General features: G+C 54.4%; 9 protein-coding genes across 9 annotated transcripts; 5 read left to right on the forward strand and 4 right to left on the reverse strand.

The window, feature by feature from the left end:
- Positions 1 to 1,042: 1,042 nt before the first annotated feature.
- CH63R_12969 (Acetyltransferase) lies at positions 1,043 to 1,669 on the forward strand (the record flags this gene model as incomplete). The annotated part of the gene is made up of 2 exons (XM_018307943.1): positions 1,043 to 1,211; positions 1,266 to 1,669. The coding sequence occupies 2 exons, from the start codon at positions 1,043 to 1,045 to the stop codon at positions 1,667 to 1,669; spliced, it is 573 nt and encodes a 190-aa protein (XP_018152360.1).
- Positions 1,670 to 1,737: 68 nt separating this feature from the next.
- Positions 1,738 to 2,560, reverse strand: CH63R_12970 (Short-chain dehydrogenase; the record flags this gene model as incomplete). The annotated part of the gene is made up of 2 exons (XM_018307944.1): positions 1,738 to 2,048; positions 2,113 to 2,560. The coding sequence occupies 2 exons, from the start codon at positions 2,558 to 2,560 to the stop codon at positions 1,738 to 1,740; spliced, it is 759 nt and encodes a 252-aa protein (XP_018152361.1).
- Positions 2,561 to 3,830: 1,270 nt separating this feature from the next.
- Positions 3,831 to 6,520, forward strand: CH63R_12971 (Glutaminase a; the record flags this gene model as incomplete). Its single annotated transcript, XM_018307945.1, has 3 exons — positions 3,831 to 3,995; positions 4,324 to 6,193; positions 6,261 to 6,520. 3 exons carry the CDS (start codon positions 3,831 to 3,833, stop codon positions 6,518 to 6,520), a joined length of 2,295 nt encoding a protein of 764 aa, XP_018152362.1.
- A 1,629-nt stretch (positions 6,521 to 8,149) lies between these two features.
- CH63R_12972 (RNA recognition domain-containing protein) lies at positions 8,150 to 9,448 on the forward strand (the record flags this gene model as incomplete). Its single annotated transcript, XM_018307946.1, has 3 exons — positions 8,150 to 8,394; positions 8,477 to 8,826; positions 8,886 to 9,448. The coding sequence occupies 3 exons, from the start codon at positions 8,150 to 8,152 to the stop codon at positions 9,446 to 9,448; spliced, it is 1,158 nt and encodes a 385-aa protein (XP_018152363.1).
- A 1,689-nt stretch (positions 9,449 to 11,137) lies between these two features.
- Positions 11,138 to 14,023, reverse strand: CH63R_12973 (secretory pathway protein Sec39; the record flags this gene model as incomplete). The annotated part of the gene is made up of 3 exons (XM_018307947.1): positions 11,138 to 12,281; positions 12,331 to 12,487; positions 12,544 to 14,023. 3 exons carry the CDS (start codon positions 14,021 to 14,023, stop codon positions 11,138 to 11,140), a joined length of 2,781 nt encoding a protein of 926 aa, XP_018152364.1.
- A 444-nt stretch (positions 14,024 to 14,467) lies between these two features.
- Positions 14,468 to 14,916, forward strand: CH63R_12974 (NADH:ubiquinone oxidoreductase 11.5kD subunit; the record flags this gene model as incomplete). Its single annotated transcript, XM_018307948.1, has 3 exons — positions 14,468 to 14,495; positions 14,552 to 14,691; positions 14,770 to 14,916. The coding sequence occupies 3 exons, from the start codon at positions 14,468 to 14,470 to the stop codon at positions 14,914 to 14,916; spliced, it is 315 nt and encodes a 104-aa protein (XP_018152365.1).
- Positions 14,917 to 15,295: 379 nt separating this feature from the next.
- Positions 15,296 to 17,232, forward strand: CH63R_12975 (uncharacterized protein; the record flags this gene model as incomplete). The annotated part of the gene is made up of 3 exons (XM_018307949.1): positions 15,296 to 15,770; positions 15,844 to 16,207; positions 16,263 to 17,232. The coding sequence occupies 3 exons, from the start codon at positions 15,296 to 15,298 to the stop codon at positions 17,230 to 17,232; spliced, it is 1,809 nt and encodes a 602-aa protein (XP_018152366.1).
- A 2,212-nt stretch (positions 17,233 to 19,444) lies between these two features.
- CH63R_12976 (Ap-1 complex subunit gamma-1) lies at positions 19,445 to 22,203 on the reverse strand (the record flags this gene model as incomplete). The annotated part of the gene is made up of 5 exons (XM_018307950.1): positions 19,445 to 19,531; positions 19,589 to 21,695; positions 21,746 to 21,870; positions 22,007 to 22,125; positions 22,194 to 22,203. 5 exons carry the CDS (start codon positions 22,201 to 22,203, stop codon positions 19,445 to 19,447), a joined length of 2,448 nt encoding a protein of 815 aa, XP_018152367.1.
- Positions 22,204 to 23,743: 1,540 nt separating this feature from the next.
- CH63R_12977 (calmodulin) lies at positions 23,744 to 24,713 on the reverse strand (the record flags this gene model as incomplete). Its single annotated transcript, XM_018307951.1, has 7 exons — positions 23,744 to 23,778; positions 23,841 to 23,982; positions 24,033 to 24,103; positions 24,167 to 24,292; positions 24,424 to 24,439; positions 24,521 to 24,577; positions 24,711 to 24,713. The coding sequence occupies 7 exons, from the start codon at positions 24,711 to 24,713 to the stop codon at positions 23,744 to 23,746; spliced, it is 450 nt and encodes a 149-aa protein (XP_018152368.1).
- Between the last annotated feature and the right edge of the window lie 1,218 nt (positions 24,714 to 25,931).

Raw genomic sequence — 25,931 nt, forward strand, 5'->3', positions numbered from 1 at the left:
CGATGACGCTACACGGCGTACGTGTGTTGGCAATCCAAACAGTCGAATGTGTATGCAATGTTGTTGCTTGCTTATCCCGGGGTTGCTGGTACAGTAACAAACAACAGGGGTCGTTGCATCAAATAGACAACAAGGAAGATCCAAGTAGAGGACGCTGCGAACGGGTGCGAGACAGCCTGGTGCTGAGAGAACAGAGGAGCGGTCGCGCCAAAAAAGGGGAAAAAAGGAACTTTGGGCGGAGCAAAGGCCAGCACTGGTCCGAAAGTCGTAGAGTGATGTGTTTCGTGGGCGAGCCTCAGAATGTGACTTCTTTTATATCTTAGCAGCAGACTGCTGCAATGATATGACCGACGCCCAGCGATTCAGTCAATGTATCCGTAATTTGGCGGGCTCTGCTTTGTTGTTTAATTTATCGACCGATGGATAGGCACTCTAGTGTAGTGAGGCCTCTGGCGCTTGTGCGTCACGGCGGTGTGGCAGGCGGACAAGGATATTGACGATTAGCAGTATGGTTTGTTGTGGGAGAAAAGAGGGTGGGAAACTCGAGATGTTCGCGCAGAATCGTCGCCGCCGCCCTCAATACGTCCTGCGTGGTGTTGCGTTGTCGTTTCCCTATGTGTTGCATCTCGGAAATCTCCCGCTGCATCCATCCAGAAGGGGGGCGTCTGTCACTCTCGTGGCTACGGTCCCTGCATCTGGCGATCGAAGTATCTTTCCGTGCAAAGTGCTTAGTGATAGTACCTTGCAGCCAAGAATTCCTTGTGCTCAGGCATCACCTTATGTCAGCGAGCGAACCTTCTTATCAGCCCGAGTTGTGGTTCGGCTCTCTTATCGGAACTACGCGACGGCGCCGGAAGGAATATTCCCTTGCCGCGACTTACAGGGCTCCATTTGTTCATGCCCAAGTAACCGCTGCACAGCTTGCACAGCTTCCATCGACAAGCCGCACTTCTCCTTCGGCAGACTGTTGCCCTGCCCCTCCCTTGCCGCTCCGAAACCCCTCCACGACTGATTACCGAGCCTGTCTTTGCCCTCGACAACCATGGCTACATTCCGCCGGTTCCGTCCCGATGATGTCAACAAGTTTTCCAAGTGCAATCTCGATCCTCTCACCGAGACGTACGAGCTGGCCTTTTACCTCCAGTACCATGCCAAGTGGCCCTCCATGTTCCAGGTCTGCGAGGACATGAACGGAAACATCATCGGCTACAGTATGTCTGATGTCCTATCCATGATTCGCTTGCCTTGTCTGACTAAGACTCCAGTCATGGGCAAGCTGGAATCATCGCCCGATGTCTACAAATTCTCCGAACATTACCTCCCATGGCACGCCCACATCACGGCCCTGACCGTTGCGCCGGAAGCCCGAAGACTAGGAATTGGCAAGATTCTGTCCGAGCAACTGGAGGCCGCCGCCGACTCCAACGACGCCTGGTTTGTCGACCTTTTCGTCCGCACGAGCAACCACAAAGCAATCACGTTCTACAAGAGCATGGGTTACAGTGTCTTCCGCGTGGTCAAGGACTATTACGGCGACCATGCTACGGACCCCACGCGCGATGGTGAAGATGCCTACGACATGAGGAAGCCGATGAAGAGGGATACGAAACTGCATCATATTAGAGATGATGGCGAGAAGCATGAGGTTGATCCGTCCGATGTTTGGTGAAAGTGTTCTCAGCATCTTATCTAGCAGTTCTTGGCTGCTCCAGCAGGCCTCGACCTGCCGTACGTGGCTCAGAGCCACGCTCCGTCGACTTGATAGACGCTCCCGCTCACAAAAGAACTCTCCGGGCCGAGCAGAAATGCAATGACGTTGCCGCACTCCTCGGCGGTTCCCTGACGTTGGAATGACGTTGGCTCGTCGAAGGCGGCATCTGAGGAGCGGTTATGAAACCCCCAGGCCTTCTCCATCAGCGGTGTATATATAGCGCCGGGAGCCACGGCGTTGACGCGGACCTCGCGAGCGCCGTTCTCGTTGGCTGCCGCCCGTGTGAGGCCGATGACGCCATGCTTGCTGGCATCATACGCGCCATGTTTGGCGAACCCTACCGTGAAATGGTTAGAAAAGGAGACTTGCATGCATCAGGCAGCAGGGGAGATGCAGCGTACCCTTGATGCCGTGAATTGAGGCTACGTTGACAATAGAGCCACCGTCCGCTATGTTCCTGAGTTCTGCCCTGAGACAGTACATGCATCCCGTCAAGTTGACGGCAATGATCTTGTGCCACTCTTCGTCCTCGAGGTCTGCGACGGCCCGAAGGCCATGGTGCTTGCCTATGATACCAGCTACGTTAGCAGCCCCATCCAGGCGGCCAAACTGCTGTACAATGCCGCTAATCCAGCCCTCAACCTCGTCTTTCTTGGAGACGTCCACCTTTGTCACGGAGAAGGGCGTCTTCTGCCCCGTGAAGTAGGCCTCGGCGTCTTTCATGGCATCCGGGTCGATATCTGCAAGGCACACCGTGGCGCCCCGCTTTGCGACGATCTTCGCCGTAGCAAGACCTATGCCGCTGGCGCCGCCAGTGAAGGCGTAGACCTTGCCTTCGAGTGATGCCATGCTGTCAGTGGGTTTCTGTCTTGAGAGAGGAATTATGCGGGGGATTCCAGGTAAGCGTTGTCCGGACGTTACGCGAGTATTGGTCGAGCGTGTGAGAAGGACCCGAGGCGCGACGTGAGCAATAAGCCTCAAACGCAGTCTATAACTGGAATAGTGTCCCGCGTTTCCAACACAGGGCCGCAGCCCAATCAGATTCCATGTTGGCGGCTAATCCATCTGTGTTCGCAAACACTTGACCCGGCCCGAGACGGTTGGAATCCAAAGCCCCGAAATCGCCAGTACGGGGAGAAGAATAGAGTAAGAGCATAGATGATGCCATTTTCCTTGACTCGGTCACTCTAAGCGATTTGCTTCAAGGTGCGCCATGGCATCTATCCAGAAATGTGTGGGAACGTTTATTAGTGTTTCAATGTAGATGTTAAGACCATCACGCTTGGAGCTGGCGTTTGCTGTGCGCGCTACGTTGTGGTCACACTCTACCACCATAGAAGGCTTCGCCGAAGCTTCCATCCAGTCTTACCCGGGCGTTGGAGGGGGGATGCAAAGCACACTCTTCGCCAGTTTAAATAAGACACAGTCGCGAAACTCCAACTGGCACGAGATTGACTCGTCTCTTCTCGAAGGTTTACGAAGACCAGGTGACAGAGAGCCGGACAAGAAGCATCTGTACGTCGAACTCTCGGTTTGGAGCAGCTCTTAACCCCGCACAACGCGGCCCCCTACCCCATCCTCCCCGCAAAACAGAAAGGATCGTGGCGCGGCACTTGGTGTTTGATTGGTGCTGATAGAGTCATGCTGGCGCTTCTGATTGGGCCGAACATCCCACGGCGGAACGGGAGCCCCAGCCTTGTGCCTCGCAGCGCACTCCACCTGACCCACCGAATCTCCAGCTCCTGACGTAGCGCATGCTCGACCCGGGACGTAAGCTTCGACACCAGGTTTCCCCAACTGTTCCCGTGCCGCGGTGTTCTGGTGTGCAACGCTCTTGGAGCTGATACTGTAAAACAGGAGGGCCTTGTCCGAGCACTCCCCTTTCATCCTCACCTCGCTTGGTCTTCTCTGTCTTCCTGTTCTGTGCCAAACTGCCGCAGACCCTTTCCTGCGCCATCATTTAACCCGTCTTGCAAGGAGACGCGCATTCATCTCTCACCCTCTACTTCACACTTGATCTGTTGTCTGCACCCTATGATCAGTTTTGTTTCTTGAGCAACTGCTCCTTGCGAAGTTCCTGTCTGTTCTTAGGACTGATTCTTGGGACACTGCCTCCACCATGCATCTCTCTTCGCTTTTGGTCGTCGCCGTGACGGCAGGCGCCTCGACTTTGACTCCTCCCGTCCTTCCATTGATAGTCCGCAACCCGTACCTCAGCACTTGGCTGGGCAATGCTCGCGATGCACCATGGGAGCACTGGCCGTACTTCTGGACGGGCTCCAGTGTAAGTGCTTCCTATACCATGGCCCGATTTATTTCTATGTGTCCATGCGAGCTGATAGAAGCCGCTCGTCAGGTCGGCTTCTCCGTCATGGCCTCTGTGCCGAATTCCAAGAATGTGTATCCTTTGCTAGGACGGCCTCAGGACTCCTTGCCCCCATCCTCCAAGTGTGTTACGGACGATCCCTGCGCTGGTGAGGATTGCATACTGACATCTTAACTGAAACTACAATCTGTCTTTCCCAAATTATCTCGGCGCGTCCTTCGACGCTTCAACGACGAATCTGACCTACTCAATCCCCCCGCCCTTGGGATCCTCTGGGCCTGTTAAGGTCGTGCTCTCGTTCCTCTCGCCCATCACGCCCACGTCAACATTCCGTCAGTCGATCCCTGCCGCGTATCTGACTGTCTACGTCGAGGGTTCCTTCGACATCAGCATCTATACTGATGTGAATGGCGAGTGGATCAGCGGCAACAGAGACAACGAAATCACATGGGAATTGAGCAAGCCAAAGGCCTCTCAGGAGCAAAGTGCCGCTCTTAAGTCCTGGAAGGTGAGCAGGCAGTCGCAGCAGCTCCTCACTGAATTCGCAGACCATGCGGAATGGGGCATGCTCCACTTCACCGGGCCAGCCGACGTTTACCATCAAGCCGGAACGTCAGGCATTTTGCGCCAACATTTTGCGGCAAAGGGCACCCTGAAGAACGAGGTCGATGGCTCTTTCAGGAAGATCATGGACGAGGAACCGGTCTTTGCCTTTTCCAAGACATTCCACCTGAGCAACAACACCGGTAACGGGGCACCATCAGCGGACAGTGTTCTCTTCACATTCGCTCTTGTCCAGGACCCTGTAGTTCAATTTGCCGCCGCTAGAGGATTGACACAGATGCGGCCTCTGTGGTCCTTCTATTTCGCCACGCCCATTGAGCTTGTCCAGTATCATTACGATGACTTTTCCGCGGCTAGCTTGCTAGCCAGGAATTACTCGGACCAACTGGCCGTTGATGCGTTTGCCTCGGGCTCGCAGGATTACCAGGACATTGCTGCGTTGTCCGCTCGCCAGGTGCTCGGTGCGACCCAGTTCTCGGGAACCCCCGATAATCCTATCCTGTTCCTCAAGGAGATCTCCTCCAACGGAAACTTCCAGACGGTGGATGTGATCTTTCCTGCGTTCCCGTTCTTCTTGTACACGAACCCTCGTTGGCTCGCGTACTTGCTAGAGCCCTTGCTCGAGCACCAACTGAGCGGACAGTACCCCAACGACTACAGCATGCATGATCTAGGGTCTCACTTTCCCAACGCTACTGGTCATCCCGACGGCAGAGACGAGTACATGCCTGTGGAAGAGTGTGGCAATATGCTCATAATGGGTTTGGCGCTTGTCAATGCCTTCAAGTACGATACCCAGCCGGCATTCGCACAGTCTGTCAAAGGTCATACACGCCCCCACGGCCCTTTCCAAAGAGAGACCAGCGGTATCCAGCCATGGGCTTTGTCCATGGACATGTATGGTATGGACCAAATTTCGGTCGATATCGCCACCCGGGGCTCCAAGGAGGCCGAGAAGTGGGTGTCCAGGTCATACGAGCTCTGGACCAAATGGACAGGATACCTGGTCCGCGAATCTCTCATCCCAGCAAACCAGCTCTGCACGGACGACTTTGCCGGATGGCTCGCGAACCAGACAAACTTGGCTTTGAAGGGCATCATCGGCATCAAGGCCATGGCCGAGATCTCCAATGTCCTGGGCAAAACCAGTGATTCGAAGTACTATACAGACATTGCGACTGAATACATGGACAAGTGGCAAGGCTTCGGAATTTCCAGGGACGGTACCCACGCCAAGCTGGCCTACACGTGGTACGGATCTTGGACGACCATCTATAACCTCTACGCGGACTCGCTGCTATGCTTCCATTTGCCAGAGGAGAAGAAACCATCCACACTGAGCGGACGCATCAAGGGATGGGTTCAAAAAGCCATAGGCGTCGAGACACGGTCAACATTTGTCCCGGACAAGGTATATAGCATGCAGAGCAACTGGTACCACGCGGTGTTGCAGCAGTACGGGCTCCCGCTCGACAGTCGTCACCTGTACACAAAGAGCGACTGGGAGTTCTTCGCCGCCGCCGTCACAAGCAAGAAGACCAGGACGGAGATCCTTCAGAGCATTGCGACCTGGGTTAATGAGACAACGACCGGTAAGCGGGCTGAAGGAATCATCTCGCCGTCGTAAAGAATGAAAAGCATGCTAACTCCACGTCACAGACCGGCCATTCACAGACTTGTACGAGACAGAGGGCACTGGCGGTTGGCCTGGGCCTCACTTCATGGCTAGGCCCGTTGTTGGGGGCCACTTTGCCTTCCTGGCGTTGGAGAGGGCTTGCGGGGGCAAGGCAGTCGAGGGCCTCGGCTTCTTGGACGAGCCGGGAGCGTTTGCGGAAGTGGATGTCCGCATGGCCCTTGAGGCTGAGATGTATGGCGTGGATGCTCTGGGGTCGGAGCAACCGGCAATGGAGGACCTGTGAGGCTGCAAGCTTTGTAGCGCTTGTTAGGTGGGACCTGACGGAGTCGAATTCCGATCTGCTACCGGATACGTGTTTTATCGGGGCAAAATGCAGCTCAATACGGAATGCCGTGCATTTACATGACACGTTTGAAGGGTGTCAACTTGAGCCTCGTTTAGCTATTAAAACGAGGACTGGGATGTGAAGTATTTCCCCAAGCGTCGTAAATGAGTTGACAAAAGTTGGAGGGTCTGTGCAGTTCTTCTGATGGGGGGGGGGGGGGTCACAGCTTTTGTTCTGGGCCAACGACGTGATCTTGTCCAAGCAGGGGAAGGACGGGTTGTGGAATGTACCTGTCGTTGAGGAGCATAAATCAATTAAGGAGCCTGCCTGGTCGCTTTTGCCGTGAGCTGTCGAATAGACAGTCCTCTAAACAAATTTTGAATGTCTTCAGGATGCTTCCAAACATAATGATTTCCTTGCCGACAAAAAAACAAAAAACCAGCACATTGCACAGAGTGAGTGTTAGACGCATCTCATTTTATGTACGTGCCTAGCTAGGAAGGTAGGCAGACGGATACTAAGAAACAGAAGTGAATCTCAGGTACTCTACTTACAGAGCATACCAAGGTTCCTTTCCCGCTGAACTGGATGTGGATCTAGACCAATCTGGTCCAGTAGCAATGAGGGAGGCCTCTTATTGGCCGGAACGACAGGGAGGGCGCGCACAGCTGCGTCCGTCCCTCTCGTTTCTGTCTCTTAGTACACACCCGAATCACCCCTAGGTAGGTAGTTAAGGTACCTTGGCCTAGGTATGGATGGCATGTACTGACAGGCTTTTGCTCATGGACCCGTCGATGGAAGGTATCCACCTTTTGCGACCACCGCAGGCATTCATTCAATCAATCGACTCGTCTACCACTTGCAATTTTCGCCTCCCTCGTGGCCCCTGCGCTGCCGCGCCCCTTGCTTCGCTCGACACAACAAGCCACAGAGCACCAACGCGCTGCTCCCCTGCAGCCAGTCGCTTGTTGATCCGCCTTGATTACTACACTCTTAGGGAGCCATGCAAGTTACACAGGGGGCCTTCCCCCATCTCCTACCTACCTAGGTGCCTCTGCTTCCCCATCCGTTCCAGCAGCAGGGCCACTGGGCCTGGCACACCAATGTATTCGTGCTTACTGCGCAACACCTGCACCTGCGCCCGCGCACGATAGACAAGACAGGCAAAGCTCTTCCTTCCTCCCTCTCCCTCGCGCCCTGACTTTTCAACGTCTCCCTCTTCCTTCACCTCGCCTTTTCCTCTCCTTCCCTCATTCTCACTCCCACACCTGGCATCTCTAAGCCACATCGCTTCCTCAATTGATGCCCTTCGTCATCTAATCCCCTTGCTGACGACTGTAATACAATTTTTCTTCCCTCTCTCTTCCTCTTCCCTCTCGTCTCTTCTACGGATCCTTTTTCTTGTTTTCCACCCAAAGGTCTCCTTCCTCGCTGGGTCCCGATCCGCTTTACGTCCTCCCTTCTGACCAATCCCCATCACAGAAGAGTCTGCGTCAACGGCAATTCGCGTCGTTGGCCAATTCTCCAAAGTATCAACACTCGCCGACATCTCAACACCGCTCTCCGGCTCAATCAATCATCATCATCATGGCTACCACTTCTATGGATTACGAGGCCGCCAACGGTGACCGCTACGATGGTTCGTTCTACCTCGATACAAACCGCCGCTCTCAGCACGACGAGGCACTGACAGATGTACGCGATACAGACGAGGCTCCTCGTTATGAGCGCGACAACCGCAGCGCCTCTCCCCGCCCCGCGCGTGATGACGGCGACTCCGGACGTCGCCGCTCTGCCTCCCCTTCCGGCAACGGCGACCGCGATCGTGACCGGTAAGCAATTCCCCGTTTTTGAAAGTACTGGTTTTCATCCAATCCCTCGCAGTTGCTGACACATCCTCTTATTTGACTCCAGCGGCGCCAAGGATGAGACCGGCTCTAGAGGTGGCGACGACGACGGTGCCATCAACCCTGGCTCCAACCTTTTCGTCACTGGCATCCACCCTCGTCTGACCGAGCAGGAGGTCACCCGCATGTTCGAGAAGTATGGTGATGTCGAGAAGTGCCAGATAATGCGCGACCCTCATACAAAGGAGTCTCGTGGCTTTGGTTTCGTCAAGATGGTCACCTCCGACCAGGCCGATGCCGCCAAGGAGGGTCTTCAAGGAGAGCAGATTGAGGGCCGCACCCTCAGCATTGAGAAGGCTCGCCGCGCTCGCCCTCGCACCCCGACTCCCGGCAAGTACTTCGGCCCTCCCAAGCGTGGTAAGTCTTTGTCCTCGTCTTCTCTTTGGGAAACACTCACTGATGAAATATCTTAACAGAGGGACGTGGCGGCGGCGGCGGCGGTCGATTCAATGACCGCTACGACGATCGTCGTCGTGGTGGTTACGGCGGTGGCGGCGGCGGCTACGGCGGCGGCGGTGGTTACGGCGGTGGCCGTGATGACACCTACCGCTACCGTGGCTACGAGCGCCGCGGCGGTTATGAAGATCGTGGCGGTGGCTACGAGCGTGGCTACCGCGAGGACCGTGGCTATGATCGCAGCTACCGTGAGGAGCGTGGCGGCGGCAGCGCTGGCGGCTACGAGAGACGTGAGCGTGGTGGCGACGACACCTACAGCAGCGGTGGCCGTGTTGACCGCTACGGTGGCAGCGGCGGCGGCGGACGTGAGGAGCGTGGCGACCGTTATGCTCGTGGCGGTGATGACCGTCGTGGCGGCGGTGCTGCCGGCTATGAGAGACGCGAGCGCGGCGGCGATGACACCTACACTGGCGGCGGCCGAGATGGACCTCGCTCTCGCGATGCCCCTGCTGGCGGTGCAGCCTACGCTGATGCCCCTGCCCGCTCTGAGGGCCGTGAGGCCTACGGAGGTTGGAACTCTTGATGTCTTTTCCTCGACTTGTCCATGGTGCTAACTTGTCCAGGCTCTCGCTGATCCCCACGAAACTTTTATGCCGTTACTGCGCCCGGTTATGGCGACTGACGGCTCACCCCTTTCATCTTTCATAGTGCGATCGATTACGGCGGATATCCCAAAATTTGCGTCTCATGGAGTTCTTGTGCACTACAACTAGTCTGGGATGGTACACAAAATGGGGGTTTCGGCCTGTGTGGTTCACGGCTCCTTGGCCCCAGCCTCTCATTGCCAACGGCTGCAGGCAAGATTCGGTCGCCTCTCAGTTGGCGACTGTCTCTGATTTCGGCCTTCTGCAGTTCGACGAATGTCTGGCGGTCTTTATGGTAGCTTTGGCAAACAATCATCACGGCACAACGGCAGGCGTCGACAGGCTTTGGCCAGAGTGACAGTCACTTCCCTCGTGGATCAGCACTTTCGTTACTACACCACGTCGTGGGCCGGCGGTGGTCCACGATTGTTTCCCTCACGCAAACCAATTTCACCTTGTACCATTATCTATCGCGTCCTGATTCGGGTCGAGTCGAGTTTGAGACGGCTTCGCAAATCCGACATGGCTCTTTCGCAAATCTAAGCATGATAAGATGTTGACCAGCAATGCAACATGAATGACAACCGCGTCCCTAAATTCAACTAAACCGTAACTGTGCCGCCTGAACGCCAAGTTTCAACCTTTCCGTCGTAAATGAAACGCCTTCTCGCCATTCTCGCCCACTGTTCTTCATCTCGTCTTCATCATTGCTCAAGCTGGCGATGCGGGATTCTACAACACGGTGGGCATGCTTCGCACACTCGATCTGGCCGCTTTTGCAGCTAGGTTGTGGTTCACCTCCGGTAGGCTCGTGTAATCGCAGGAAACAAGGTACTCCCCTCCAATAACTACGAGTAGGACTAACGGTTTAGCAATGGGCAACTAACGATGAACTGGTAACGCGGACATGTATTGCGCGTGCCCGGCAGCTGCCATCGATAATACCTGCCCCAATCTTAACAGCCCTGAAGACGTGTTGAAACAAATCCGCGTTGAATTGCAGCGAACGTCTCTGCCAGGCCCCTTCGCCCCTCATTGGTCATCGTCTGTGCCGTCGCAGTTTGAACACGGGCAGGGGGGCTCTTCATTCATCGGAGCGACTCATCTGCCGACTTGGCAGGGTTGTTCCCTCCACGCATAGGAATTTGCCCAAAGTCGATGTGGTGAGGGCGTTTTGCATTGCCGGCGTTCGTCACAACACATCGGGATGAGAGTCTCCGATTTGTTCTTGTCCCCGATCTTATAAGAATCCATAGGATGATTCGAAGGAATTGCTCCCAGCTCGTCCCAGCGATTTTGATGTGTTGCGGACTGGCGCCAAACGTGTTCACAGTCCTACACCGAAGTCTTCATTGAAGGTGTTGCCCTCCCGAATGGTAGGGTTGCTATACATTTCTCGTTTCAAGCTCGGAAAAAACTAGTCACGTAGGTTCGAGACCGATCTCTGTCCCGCGAACAATAAATTGAGTTTACAAGTACGAGACCCTTGCATCCACCATCCTGACGAATGATCGATCACGGACCATCGTCAGGTGCTCTAATATTGGTTCGGATCTCATTCATTCATCCAGTCATGTTCTGTGAATCCCTATTACCAGGTGGTTGACATACTCAGTCTCAACTACACCTCAGTCGTCCCTTGGTGCCTGTTGTGGGCTAGGCGCTGACGCAGGCGCACCAATGAGCCAACCCACGCCGGACGTCAAGGTCCCCATTGCAGCGTCACGAAGTTGATCGCGCTTCCTCGCTCTGGGGTAATCATCGTGGAGGTCCCCGTCACTGATTGGCACCAATGCTGCCGAAGCAGGAGCCGGCGTCAGAGCCTTACCGCCGGCGGACTGCTGCAGCGTGGAAAGTGCTGCAAAGTTGCGCGAGGCGGCGCGGGCTGTGGCGCGAGACAGGTCGAATAAAGACATGGGCGCGTCGTCGCCAGCCTTGCTGGTGCCCGCTGACGAGCGGGTCTGCTGGGGACCTACTGGCTTGGAAGATCGAGCTGCCGTCGGGACTGCATCGAAGCCGCCGGGCATACCGGAATTGATGTCGGCAGCGGCGGCGTCGAGGTCGGCTTCCCGAGCGGCCTCTTCCTGGAGCGCCGAGTCGAGCTGCTCCTCACAGCGCCGAAAAGTCTTGAGAATCTCCTGCAGTTGTGAAGGCGGGGCAATGCGTAGGGCCGTGGCGAGACAGTCGATGCGTTGTTCTAGGTGCCGGATGTCGAGGTTTCCGCTAGCGTTACCCAGGTGTGTCGGGCGGACCGTCCGTGCCGTTCTGATATACTGTCCCGCCTGCAGCGCAGCCCTCCATGACCAGTCGTCCTCGAGCTTCGCCACAGAAGCTGTCGTCGAACGATCGACCTGGCCACTGAGCCTGTTGACGACATACGAGTACGCCGTTTCGAAGTCGTCCTCCTTGAGAGCTGCCTCGATGCACATGGCGGTGATGCGTTTCTCCGTGGTGTCGATGTGGGCCTTCTCGTCCTCTGCAACATTAACAGAGACCCGCTTTTTGCCTTGGTCCACAATCCCTGCGCGAACCATGTTAGAGCCCACGTCCAAGAAGTCATGGATGCGTGTGTAGCTCTTGGGGTTCTGCTCCAGGACCTTGCCGATGATGGATACGGGATCCGAATGGATACGGAGAACGACTGGACTGAAGGGCTCGCCTTGCCTCAGCACCAGTCGGTACTCGCTGAGAGCGTGCGTTGCCTTCAGTAGTGAGTCGATTCGGCGTCGTTCTGGGAGCGAGTCGGTGATGGTTCCAGGGAGTGCATTGATACTAGACTGGTCAGCTGAGCTTATGGAAACCGAAGCAGTTTGGTACAAACATTTCGTCGCACTTTCTGAGGCCACCCCTTGTACGATTCGGGTTTGATGCGTTGTCGTAAGCGTTTAAAGCGGCGGCAACAACGGTCTCTTGGACGGTTTGCGCTGGCAATGGCTTCTCGCCAGTATCTTCGTATAGTGATCTTGCGAGTGAGTACCCTGTGTTTTGTTAGCAACGGCAGATGACAGTGAGATGTTGGTGGTCAACAACTTACGTGCACTAGACATAAGAGCCCTTAGTATCTCTGTTTCAATGACCTCCAGTTCGACACTGGCAAATACTCCCATCACCGGGCTGTTCGGCGAGACGCTGATGCCCCAGTTCCGGAGCCACAGCACTTTGTTTCGTGCCTTTGCCCAGAACTTCTCGTCATTCTTGGGAGCCCTTTCAGCAACGGCGTGAATGAGCTTGACAACCTCGGCCTTCTGGTCTCGTTCGTCTTGAATAAACGCCAAGTCTCCAACCCGTTTGATGGTGCAGGGCAGTCCGGCTTGGGTCAGTATGAACGCGCTGAGGATCAGAGCGTGAAGTAGATGCGTCGACTTCATTGACGGGGTAGTGAGAGGGTTCGATTCCTTGAGAAGATCGTTTCGCATGAACGCCGTATTTTTGTGAGATAGGATACCGTCGCCCTCCAAGTGAGCGACTGCAGACAAAGTGTCTGCTCCCTCGCGCAAGGACAATATGTCATCCTGACCGAGGAGGTCCATGACCTTTCTCAACATTTGATGGGCGCCCTCGAGCGCTTCGATTGTGGCATCAGGTACCAAGTACGCACCAGCCATAATAGCCCGAGCGTATCGGCGGTCCAGATATTGTTGCTGCTGTTCACTCATCCAAATGACATCATAGTCTCCGAGGTCAACATCAACTGCACCCCCCCACTGCTCGACTGCAGCAACAGCAACTTTCCAAGAGCTGGAGCTCTGCACCAGAAGCCATTCAAGAAAACGCTCCCAACCTGGACTGGACACGGCCTCCCCAGAGGAATCATCTTGCTCCACCCGTTTCCACCGGGCATCATCATGCAGCCAAGGCACGAGCATCCCTCTCAGGTCTCTACCGATGAGGCCATAATCCTCCTGTCGTACTCCCGTCTGGGCAAGAAGAGCACCGACGGCGGCACCATCGGGGAGATTCTGGAACTCGGCTAACGTGTATGGTATGCTGTCGGCCGGATAGTACTCGTAATTCCTCCTCAGCAATGGCAGCAAAGTCGAGACCATCCAAACGCGAATACCGGGAGCATATTGGAGAAAGGGGCCGAGAAGCTCGGGCAGTTGGGTGAGCAAGCCGGCCTCCTCGTCGACACGGTGCGCTCGACGGAGCAAGAAAAGGGCTACTGGGTCGTCTTCTGTGTCGATGGGCGCATCCTCCCAAGACAGAGGCAGCAGGTGAAGCTTGCGAACCTTCTTTGCTGCATCCTCATCTGAGAGGTTCTCTACAACAGCATAATCGATGTCGCTGGCTTCACGGTCGGCGTACTCGCCGCTAGAGAGCTCTTCTAGAAAGCAAACATAGTCTCTGGATTGGACCGTCTCTGGAAGGTAGGTCAGAAGTATGCGCAGTAGGATATCTTTGCGCAATACAGCGGCATGTCGGGAGGCGAGAAAGGCCAAGCTGTCAATATCGGCATGGATGGTGAGATGGACAGCCAAAAGCACCAGCTTTGGTACGGATTGAACGAGGCTCATCCTGCGTGGTTCCAGGACATATCGATTAGGGACCGTCGTTGATGAGAGTTTCGCTCGTTCAACTAGGAGAGGGTTTCGCGAGTGCAGTCGGTTCGTCAGAGCAGAATCGAGTGGGCATATATGTGGACATAACCCATGTTTCCAAAAGTGCGTGTTCAATTGGGATGCGACATGTAGCTTCGTCATAATCAAGTGGAGTGACGCTTGGGCTCCAGGAAGGCTTAGGCGCGCGCTAGTCGGGAAGACCCATCCGCGCGGCGGGAATTGCAATTGGAATCGGGTAACTCTTGATAGGATGAGATTTCCTGATAGCCGCGGGCTGTTCCGTTAGTTACCACCGCCAACGACTCTCCTAGACTTTGGATTTCGCGATTGCGTCTCCACGACCTCAACCGACGACCTCCGAGCTTCACCCACACACCAACTGGCGCTTGTACATCCAAAATGGCCTCTGGATACGGTCTTCACGGAGGTACGCTCCGATTTTCGCCGCCATTGATGCCGTACTGATCCTGTGTCGTTACCTAGGCCCGTCGCGGTGCTTCCCCTTCTGGCAGGAGCTACTTGGCTGCTACGTCGTCAACACCACTGGCGAGGACCACTCGGGAAAGAAGAAGTGCGGCTTAGCACTGGAGGACTACTATGAGTGTTTGCATCACAAGAAGGAGGTTTGTTAGGCCCACTGAACCTCGACGAGGAGGACGACGACCAGGCGAATGACCCACAACTCACCACTTGCTTTACAGGCCGCAAGAACGAGGGCGCTTCAGGCCGCCTACCGAAAGGCCGAGTCGGCCAGCGCACGAGACAACGCGCCGAGTGCGGGACAAATACGCAACCTGGGACTGCTCGGCAAGGAGGACGACACGAAGGCCGTGACAGGGTCGAGTTGAACAGGATGAAAGCGAGGCTTATACAGGAGGTGATACACATGTACATGGCGCGAACCGGATAGGTAGCTGCTGCCAGCAGCGAATGGCCAACCAACCATTTCTTTCTTACGCATCAGGACCAACGGGGGTGGGTGTTCAAGGTGGAGCTGATACCGGGTCGATCTTGCCCATCCTCCGCAACAATCGTCGTAAGGCCTTGCAAAATGTAGGCTCGCTCGGCCACGGATGACAAATACTCTCGAAGGGTGGAAGAAGTGAGCCTGCAAAATGGAACTTCTCGAACAAGGAAGTAAACCTGGAGCATCTGAAGCAGCGGGTGGAGGTAGGTAAGGAACGCTATCTGGAACGATATGTAGTCAACTCGTTCACTGCTGGCAGGATGAAGCGCCTACTTTCAAGGTACCGAAGGCGCGAATTGGGGCTCTGCCCAAATCGCACCTGCCCTCTGCGGCGAAGAGAACCAGGCCACATCACCTTTCCCATTGCTCCGGGCGTCTTCTCCCGTAGCCACCTTGTTGCCGATGGACCCTGTTGTTCTTCGCCATCGCAAAACCTCTTCGCACGTTTTCAACCAAAACTGAACCCTTCTTTTCTCTTGCTTCCTTCCCTCTTTCGCCCACCTATGCGGAATAACCAACTGAACAGGGAAATGCCTAGCTTCAGAGGGCTGGATGTCTCGGTGGTGCCACGCCCTGATGCCGGGGATATCGTCGAGCTACCTCATCCAGAGTCTTCATCCATGCGTCTCCGTGGTCCTCATCCGATCAGTCCTACATCGTCGACCATGCCCAGTTTCGCTTCAACACCGAAGAAATGCCAACCCATCACTTCGGTTTATGTTCCATCGGTTCCAGGTAGGTCGCAATACTAGTCTCTGTCCCGCCATTAACGACCTTGGATAGCAAATGTTGATAGTTGATTACATAGGAGCTCAGTTCCACTTGCGATACTCCATCAACAGGCCCCCTCCCAACTCTAGGTACCTGTTCTTCCGAATGAACATGAACGGTCGCCAAATCGTGTCTTGGGGCATGAAATCGCAAGCGATTCAAAACCAAATCGTCAGCCACGCATTCTACGAACCCGATAGCAAGTGGCACTTTCGAGACAGTGGAGTCATCTACAAGCGCGACGGTGTCGAGAAACGGTTTTTTCATTTTGCACCACACTTCGAGACTTCGGCTGCGATGGATGGTGGTCTCATTGACGTCCAAGTTTTCAGATCCAAGGGCAGAATAAGGAGAGCCCCTGAGCTCCAATACTTCCGCAGTCAGGACAAGTATGGTATCACGTAAGTCACCCAATTTACTTGGTATCCCAAGCTTTTTAACCCACCATGAATTTAGATCTCCCACGGGTGGTCTTGTCGAGTTGCCTGAGGACCTCACTTTCTACGACTGGGTGCTCGTTGACCCCATCGACTCGCCGTTTGCCACTTTCCGTTTCTTTTACCGTACTTGGGCAAGTCTCAAGACATTGAACATTACTTCGGGGCCTCATTATGAGGAACTCGTGGCGACATCGAACAGGCAGTATGAACATCTGCCGGCTCGGCCTAAGATACCGGTCCATACATATTGTGGCGAGGGTGATCATGGCAAACATGGTCTGTTTGGTTTCGGCTCGCTTGACGGATCGGTTTTTGAGGACTGCGACATGACCAACTACAAGTCCAATGGAAAACGAAAGGCCGAGAAAGCATTCTACCTCACAACTCCTCCCAAGCTAGCACCGCCTCCTTCCGTCCGGACCAAGATACCACAGCCTCGCAAACTTCTGCGCGATTCTCGACAAGATCCGAACTCTATGCGGTCACTACCTGTGTTGCCAGACGTCGAGCACCCGCTGCGAAGGGCATCTCCCGACTCGGCGCGGGCACCATCTGTCACTCCTTCACTTCTGCCGTACATGGAGGAGTCAAGCGGTGGGGATGAATTCGAGATCGGAGTCGCTAGGAAAGTCATGCTGCCATCACTCTCTCAGGAGTTGGATGACACCCCTTCGCACCCTTTTCCCACACTGCCTCAAGCACAGCTGTCATCGTCTGAACACGAAGCGACACCTCCATCCAACAGCGGCATGGAGATATACAAACGTGTTGGACTACATGAGTACATTGCGGCAGTTGTGGCGGCGGAGGCGACCGCAGAGAGCTTCGGGAACATGAACATATCAGAAGGGGAGTGGCTCAAGCGAAGCCCGTCACCGTTACGACGGAAACAGGGCAGGCTGGATCTCAATAAAAGAGGCGGCCGAATGATCGACGAGCAGACGCAACAGTCACCGCTCAAGCACCAAGAAACGAGTTTTATATGAGAGGGTTGGAAATGGTGAGGTTGTAGAACATGGGTGCGTCACCTAGCACCCGCTGTATGGCAAGCTGCCTCACATGGAGAGACATCCAACTTCTTCGCAGTTGTAACCTTTCCTAGTCTATCAAGCGTCCCAATTGATCAATTTGATACACCCAGAAATGCTCTTTTGAGTTTTGTCTCAAGTGTCCGGGCAGTCTACACAGAGCGCCGGCACAAAACCCTGCCCTCCGTTCATCCATACTCCCGCCCTTCTTGACCCCGTGTTTCCTCTCTTGTCTAGTCCTCGAGGATCGAGGAAGAGAAGTTAGTGAAGAGTGGGTTGGCTGAGCCAGGGGGCAAGAAGAACATAAAACAACCAAAAGGCATTCGGAGAGAATTTATCTATGCCTGGTCTTTGATCGCCCACATAACGGACTCAGTAGGTTGGTCATGGTCTCACCTCGAAAGACAGTCGGTAAGCTTCGAGGATGTAATACTTTGGCAATATTGGTTTCTCGGTTCCTGTGGATGTTCAGCATCTGAGTATGCAAGTTGGTCTTGATGCTGTCATAGGCAGCAGCTCGTCTTTCAGCCTCGCTCTCGGGTGCTTCCTGAATAGCCTATTACATGATCAACTAAGGATTAATCCATAAGGGTACCATATTATTCCAATGAATCACCACCATTTCTCGCAAAAAACCTGCTCGGGCCTCAAGCCCAACCCAGCTGGAGATGTGAGCTTTTCTACAAACTCGTCCGTCATGGACGGCACGCCGCACACATACACAACGGCGGACCCATGCACCTCCTTCAGCCCCAAAGCCTCCGCTACATCTTCCAATGCCATGCGGCGTCTCATGAACGGCATTTCTACTCCGTTACACAATAGTTCCCTAGATATGGATCCGGACGTATCCTGTGGTGAACTGGTAAGAAAGAGCCTCAGCTGGCCCGAAACCATTCCTTGCCCATACGCAGCGGCCAAGCGCTCCAGAAAGAGAATCTTCTCCGAGTTTAGACCCTCAGCCGGTGTCTTTGTCGAATACAAAAACTGTACGTCGTATGGACATTCACCTCCATCGGCAAGGTGACTGAGAATGCTCATGAGCGGGTTGATCCCCAAGCCGCCTGCGATGAAGACTACTCGGCGCGGGGAGACGAGGTCGGTTTTTTGTGGCGGCCACACGAAAGACCCGCCGACTCGAACATGAAGCTGCGCCGATTCTTTCTCAGTGCTGTGGGCACGGCCGCCGTGGTCTATTTGGTCAATGGGCTGCTCCCAGAGCCAAGCGGCCGGCGGATTTGACGGCGACTTTTGCACTGCGAGTTCGAGGTACGCCGAGGATGGGAGAGAGGCCTTGGAGGGTGGACTGGTGATGGTGAAGCCGCCTGGCTTGGTGACACCCGGAACGAAGGTATCAAGCCATTGGCCTGGGAGAAACTTTTCAGGCGAGTTACTTTGATGTAGCTAACTTCGGGGCGGAGTGGGTTGGGGTCTGATTGTCACGTCGAATACCGTGGTTGATAAGGAGGACGGGGCGGTCAGGCGTTACCTTGATGCTGGATCCCTCACGTATCCCCAGTCGAAACAGCCGAATGTCTTGGTTTACTTGGTCAATACGGCTAACGGTGACAACGTGTAATGACTATAGCATCAGTCAGATCTTTGAAAGTCCCCTGCCCTTCAAGCACAGTGTGGTGTTCAGCGTACTGGATGTCTCGGCTCAGCTGCTGTGCGCTCCATATGCGACTCTCTGCAATGCGCAGGCTTCATCTTCACTGGCGGCGATGTGAGCCTGCGTACGTGGTACCGAAGTCTAATCAGAAGGCTGGTTGCAATGGATCTTCTGTAACAATGAACAATCTCACGGACTCTGTTCCTCTGTTCCGATGAAGCGAAGGTAGGCCCTTGCTTGAGTGGAGGAAGCATGATGTAATTATGTATCGAACTTAAGGTTGGAAATGTTGGGAAAGGACGAATCAATGCCCCACACCAAAGCGATTTGGGAGATGTTGAGAGTCGTTTCACTTGACCATCGGCGAAAAAAACATCATCATAGCTAATCAATATACATGGGAACCGGATAAAGTCTTTAAACATGCTGTGTTCATTGCACGCAACTTTTGATCCTTGCAGATTTGTCTATTTTGACCACGCTTGCCTTGCCGTGTTAACTATACAAACAAGCCCAGATCATGCGTATTCATGCCACCCTCGACATCATTTTTGCAGTCTAAGACGGCTCAGTCCAGTTCACCTGGTCCATCACTTCTCCAGCGGCCGGATGGGCATATCCGATCCTCAGACGTAACCGTAGCGGCTGTAAGCATGTTAGCTGTCAGGTCAACCTCGAATCGGGAACCGGGCATATTCTTACTCCCTTGGCCCCAGAAACAATCATTTTTTGGATGGCTTCGGTACCAGGTCCGACATCCGTGCTGGAAATGGCCATGAGTTGAAGCTTCTGTGTCTTGGGGACAGCCGCTTGCATCCCCACGTTCGAAAGAGGAACGGGTCCAGCGTTCTTGAACCGACCAATGACCTGAACCAAGCCCTCGGCATTGCGTTGAATCTGGAAGCTGAGGTTCAGGCCGTTGTTGCCGTAAACGGGTAGACCTGCGGGCGCCTGCGGAGCAGCCTGTGACTGGGGTGGAGGAGTTGTCATAGCGGACATGGACGACATCAAATCCAGGTTTGAGCTGCCCATTGCCGGGGCTGAAGAAGCCGTTGACTGGGCAGGTCCTTGTGAGAATAGGTCCATGATCGAAGCCGTGTTGGACTGCTGAGGAGCTGGGGAGGTCGAGGTAGGAGGCGGTGAGGAGGCGCCACCGAGAATGTCCGCCAGAAGATCGGTGTTAGATGCTCCACTGGCGGCCGGTGTCGTCGTCGTCGGGGTGTCCATGAGATCAAAAAGCAGGTCCTGTTCAGTAGGCTTGATGACCCTGGACTTCCTGTTGGCAGCCTTGGCCTTCTTGGTCGAAGTCGCTGCGCCCAGCACACGAGATTCTTCCTTGATCTGAGGAGGCGGCATCTTCTCGAGCACACCGATGCGAATCTGCTCGTAAGACAACAGGTTGCTGTATTCGACCGCTCTCTGCTGAACCTCAACATCCAGGCTCGTCTGGTGAACCTGAAGGAGCCGGCGGATCCGGTCGAGTTGGGCGGAATCCGTCAGCCTCGTCGTCAGCTTGACGAGCGCCGTAACGATATACTCAGTCGAAACCTGTGTGGCGTGGTTGCTGTTGAGGATGGTCGTGAACAAGTCAATGAGCTCGTGTTCCTTGACCTCTCGTACAAGTTCCTCTTCTTCATACTGACCACCTCTCAGAAGAGCGTCTCCGTACTCGCCGATACACCAGGCTCCGGCTTGCGTCAGACTCTCTTGCGTGATGTCCTTCTTCAAATTAACATAAAGCTTCTGAACCGCGTATGTCTGCAGTTCAGGAGTAGTGGCGACTAGCCGGATAAAAGAAGACATGATGGGCTCCTTGACGTAGTTGCCAGCGAGCGTAAGAACCCGGAGCATCGTGTCGACGTGCCACCGCTTGTTGGGCGCAAACTTGTCGGCAGCAATACCTATTTGGCTTGTCATCGTCGGCTTAAACTCGTTGTCGGCGACCTCCAAGAACGCAAGAAGTTCTCGGATGAGTACCCGCACGTTGCTCTCGTTAATGAGTGTAAAGCTGAGTTCAAGTGCACGCCTCCTAATGCTGATATCCGGATCCCTCAAGCATTCCAAGATGGTGTTGCGGTGTCTCTGCACAGCGTTCGGCTCGATGGCGACCACTTTGATGAGGGTGTTGAGAGCGACATAGCGAATGTTGTTGTCGCGGTTGGACAGAAACTTGCCCAGGATGTTGACACCAAGCACGCGGAGACCGGAATCCGCCTCGATGTCGAGAATCGTAAGGACAGCTTCGTACAAGATGGAGTTCCCGACATTCTTGGATGAGTCTGTGTTCGTCGCAACTTGTGCCAAGATGTCGTTGATCTGCTCACTGACTCGAGCGTCGCCCATTGCCAAAACCCTCAGGAGGCGGAGGATCTTGACTTGTACAAATGGATCGCTAATGCCCGTGACATCGTGCTCGGGAGCGTAGCCAGAGGTTGCGAGCGCCTTCAAAGTCTTGACTAAATTCGGCACAAACACCTTGAATTTTTCAACAACACCTTCCTCCCCACCTTCCTCCTCGTCGGCCTCGCACAAGCTAGTGGCCAGAGTCAGGCCGCACAGCTGAACGCCGTGATTGCGGTCAGCCAAGAGGTTGCTGACCTTGTCGACAAAGTGCTCCTGCAGGTCCGGAACCTTGCGACATATCCGCATAGCACACAGGGCGGCCTTTCTCCGGATATAAGGGTTCGACGTGTTGATGCAGGACTCGACTTGCTGGAACAGGTCTCGGGACATTTCGATGGAGGCAATGTTGCCGAGAGTGCAGAGGGCCAGACCGACGACATACTGGTTCGAGTGGGCAAGGTCGCTACTACGTATTAGCATTTTTGGCGCAAGGTAGAACATGTCGTCGTCTCTTACTTCTGTAACGAGTTGGTCACAAGCGTCAGAACCTCCTGGTTCTCGTCAAGCAGTAAACTTGTAGCTAGATGTCCAAGGCGCTTGTCGGCGAACCGGGGCGAGGCCAGGAGCTTCAGGCATTCGATCTGTCCAAAATGTGTTCTCTCACCGAGGGTGAAGAGATAGAGTAGCTTGGCAACATTGTTGCGTCTATTGGGTTTACCTGTTAGCCATATGCCGCAATGGGTATCCCTAAGGTCTCTATTCGTCGTCGCACCTCACGCTGTGGTCTCCGCTCTCTTCTCTGAAGCTTGCTCGGATCGAAGCGCTCTCCTTCTGAATGACGGCACGTTCGTCGGCGATGGTCTTGGCGGCACGAACATTGCGGATGAATTGCTTCACTGGAGTGTCACCCGGGTCAGCTCCAGGCCAGCGATACAGCACAGCAGAGGGGCAGGGGTTCTCGCACAAGAACTCATGTTGGGCAACAAGGGGCGGCCCGCGTAGGGCCTTGGGCAAGCTGCTGGGGCCGAGGAGGGAGGTTCACACGGGTGTTGTTAGCTCGTCGGGAGATCGCGAAGTTGCGAGTCGCGAATGTCGAATGTCGAAGAGGGCCGAGGGTCGTGTGGCAGCAGACTTGCTGGCGGTCGACGAATAGACCAGATAGACGGGGGCAAGGATGTCAGTTCCGGGCGGGCTGGGCAGTGAGCACTCATCAGTGCTGTTCAAAGGTCCACGTTCAGCCTAGCAGTAGCAGGTATCAGCGCCGTCACTTCTGTGGGGCACAAACAGGCCGCGGCAGCCCAAAATTTCAGGCGCAAATCGTTACGGTCTCATATCATAAGGAACAGGGCTTTTTGGAGGTCCCTTTAGCCATTATTAGGTACCTATGAATAAATACCTGCCCTGGGTCTTATTTAGGTACTTGCTCCTTATCGTGTTTAAGATGCAATTAGTCAACTCGAACACTTTCAATGGAGCCAAACTGCAGAAATAAGGTTCTGTCAACATAACGAGATGAGGCCTCATAAAACCAGGCTTACTCGAACGACACCACCATGACTAGCTCTTTCATTTGGCAACATGCGCCAGATGACTCTTCAGAATGCGATGTTGTCCAGTCCTGCGATGTCTGGAGATGCAAATCACTGGCGTATGACCACGGATGCCTCCGACGACCGTTCACCAGATTAACCCCCATGCACCGTGAAGGAACGACCCACGGGAACGAACCTGGTTGAGGAAACCCGTTGTTGTCCGGGAACCGAAATGGCAAATCGGGGCAGTGCCTGCAGCCCTGCCAAGCTAGGACGCTCTGCCGCCGCCGCAGCTCTGTTGTCCTAGAGATTCTAGGCCATATATGCCTTGAAGAAAGGAAGATGAACAGCAATGCAGGAGCCTCCTGTACAAGACGAGGGGCTATACTGAATAAAAAGTAAAGGTGACATGTTTCCTCCTTGGTTCGTGATACTAGCCGAGGCAGCCAAGACCCAAAGTCATTTCTTGCCTCCGGAGAAAGTCTCATCATCATCTATTCGTGATGGCTGCAGCCCCGAGACCATGGCCCTCGAACAGCCTCATCGCAACAAACAACAAACTACCTCAAAGGGCCTCACATCACTGAGAAGTGCCGCGTTGCGTGCTAATTGACTTTTGCATTCGTCGCCCTAGAGGAAATCTCCTTCTAAGCGTAACTCCGTCTCATTCAAATATGTCTTCTGTGTCGGTGTAAGAGATGTGTGTTCGTAAAAAAGCATCGTGATAGAGCGGGGACGGAACAGGCAAGCGTGCTGGCAGTGAGATGTAAGCACTGAATCCTCCATCCGTCCGAACGTCGAACTCGTCCTTTCGCCGAATATTCTCGTATGGGAATTCCCATAGTCCAAAAAAAAGAAAGGATATCGTCTAACCAGCCCAGACCTGGTGAAACCTGCCCGCGTCTTTTCTCGCAAAGAAACCAGTGCTGCGCAGTCAAAACCAGATGGCCTCGACTAACAGCCGCTCGACCAGCTTGACGCCTTACTTCTGCATCATGAGTTGGACGAACTCGTTGTCTTCCATCGTCTATTAGCAAGGAGAACAACGGAGATAGAGAGGCATAGGATATAATTCTTACAGTCAATCCGTCCATCGCCGTCCTGATCAGCCTCGCGGATCATCTCGTCAACCTCGTCATCGGTAAGCTTCTCGCCGATCGAGGTCATGACGTGACGCAGCTCAGCGGCGGAGATGAAGCCGTTGTTGTCGCGATCGAAGACCTATTCTGAGTCAGTGTGGTGAACATCGGCCGTTGCGCTAGCCTTCTCACCTTGAAGGCCTCACGGATCTCCTCTTCAGAGTCGGTGTCCTTCATCTTGCGAGCCATCATAGTAAGGAACTCTGCATAAGTTGCAGATCAGCAAAACTGCGGTCTACAGATATTGGAGCAGGGCTTCAATGTACCAGGGAAGTCGATGGTTCCGTTGTTGTCGGCGTCAACCTCGTTGATCATGTCCTGGAGCTCCGATTCGGAGGGGTTCTGTCCCAGAGACCGCATAACAGTGCCGAGCTCTTTCGTCGTGATTTGACCTGTCCGCCTTCTTAGCCCTCATGTATGTCGTACCAATGTTATGCTCGTATCGAAGCGATCGCTGGGGTTGCTAGAGCAGGCACGCGGCGTCTAGGGCGAGTTGAGGGAAGGGGGTAAATAGGACACTAACCATCGCCGTCTTTGTCCTACGATGTGTTAGCAAGAAGAGGTAACGACGGTCGCCAGGGCATTCAGTAAAAGGCGACAGCATGGAGAAGCTGACTTACAAAGAGGGAGAAGGCCTCCTTGAACTCGGAGACTTGCTCTTCGGTGAGGGAGTCGGCCTAGATGTACCACGGCCGCGTCAGTTTAGCTTTAGGAAAGTGAGAGTCAACACCCCTCAGCCGCGGGGTTACCTCCTGAAGGTGACAGGAGTGTTGAGGACGGAGACTGGAGATGAAGATGGGGGCAACCGACCATGGTGAGAGTGTGTGTGTGATGTTTTCGGGTTGTCTTGGGTTCAGAAATTGTCTGCGACGAATGGAGATGGGTTGGTTGAGGTCGGAGGATATTCGCAGGTGTTCGCACGTCTTGGCCAGATGAGATGGTACTGAATGTCTCTGGGGGTCGAGCTTTTCTTTAGTGTGCAGCCCCTGGGGAGGAATGGGGCAGACGAGGGGGCATGTTGGGCGATAGGGGGGCCGCGGGCGTCCAAGGATGCAAGCTGACAGGCTGGCCGACATACTAGGTATGGAGGGGATTTGCAGCACCGCGGATAGCGACAGCTGAGCCACTGGGCGACTGGAACAAGTGTCTACTCCAGGGTGGCATACAGTAGGTAACACATCGTACAGTACTCTGTAACCAGCTTTACCTTTCATGTGTCAAGATGAGAGGGCCTTTGTGCCCTCAAGGCTTCTTCACGTGTAACCTGGTGCCGGCCGATATTGGGACGGACCTTCCAATTCCCTCTGTCTGAGCAGAGCTCTGCTCAATTGAGGGTGAGTGGAATGCCGGATATGACAGGTGGCGGCTTATCCCACTCGGGAGGATGCTGACATAATAGAAACGTACAGTGCACGAACTGTCTCATCCACAGCTTTTGGTGCAATATCTACAGTGCATAATGCAGTTAACACGGTCGTTGAGTTCCCGAGTCTGCACGCTAGGTACCTACCAAATTGGTCAGTGGTAAGTAGTCTCGACGGTACGGACCCGGTCCACACGCGGCTCAATCCACCGCAGACAATAGAAAGGGCCTGACGCAATGGCAGTCCATCCCCGAGGTTCTCCAATGGCTGCTGAGTCCAGATGCCTGTTTAATTCATCAACGTATTGTTAATGCACTCTTTGTGGGCGCATGCACTTGTGGCTTTCCACCAATTCTACCTTGACCCGAGAAATCCAGTTATCCGACTTGCTCACCTCTGTCGTTGTGGGCTTGGCTACCTCACAGACCAACCACATACAAAAGACTACGCTGCTTGCCGCTCCCTTACTACCTACCGTACCTGCTTACCCCAGGGAACTGCCTACCTACCTACTGTGGTACTGTAGCTTCTATGGGGGCCTAGAGCTGAAGCTCGCCTCTTTCTGGACAGCTACTTCAGCCCGCCCTTGACACAAACTTACCTATCTGGCATCTGACGTACCTTTTTTGACGAACATCCCGACCTCGCTCTACATACCCACGTTGCT

Source organism: Colletotrichum higginsianum, chromosome 9 (genome assembly GCF_001672515.1).
Source record: "Colletotrichum higginsianum IMI 349063 chromosome 9, whole genome shotgun sequence".
In the NCBI taxonomy this organism is placed as follows: Eukaryota; Fungi; Ascomycota; class Sordariomycetes; order Glomerellales; family Glomerellaceae; genus Colletotrichum; species Colletotrichum higginsianum.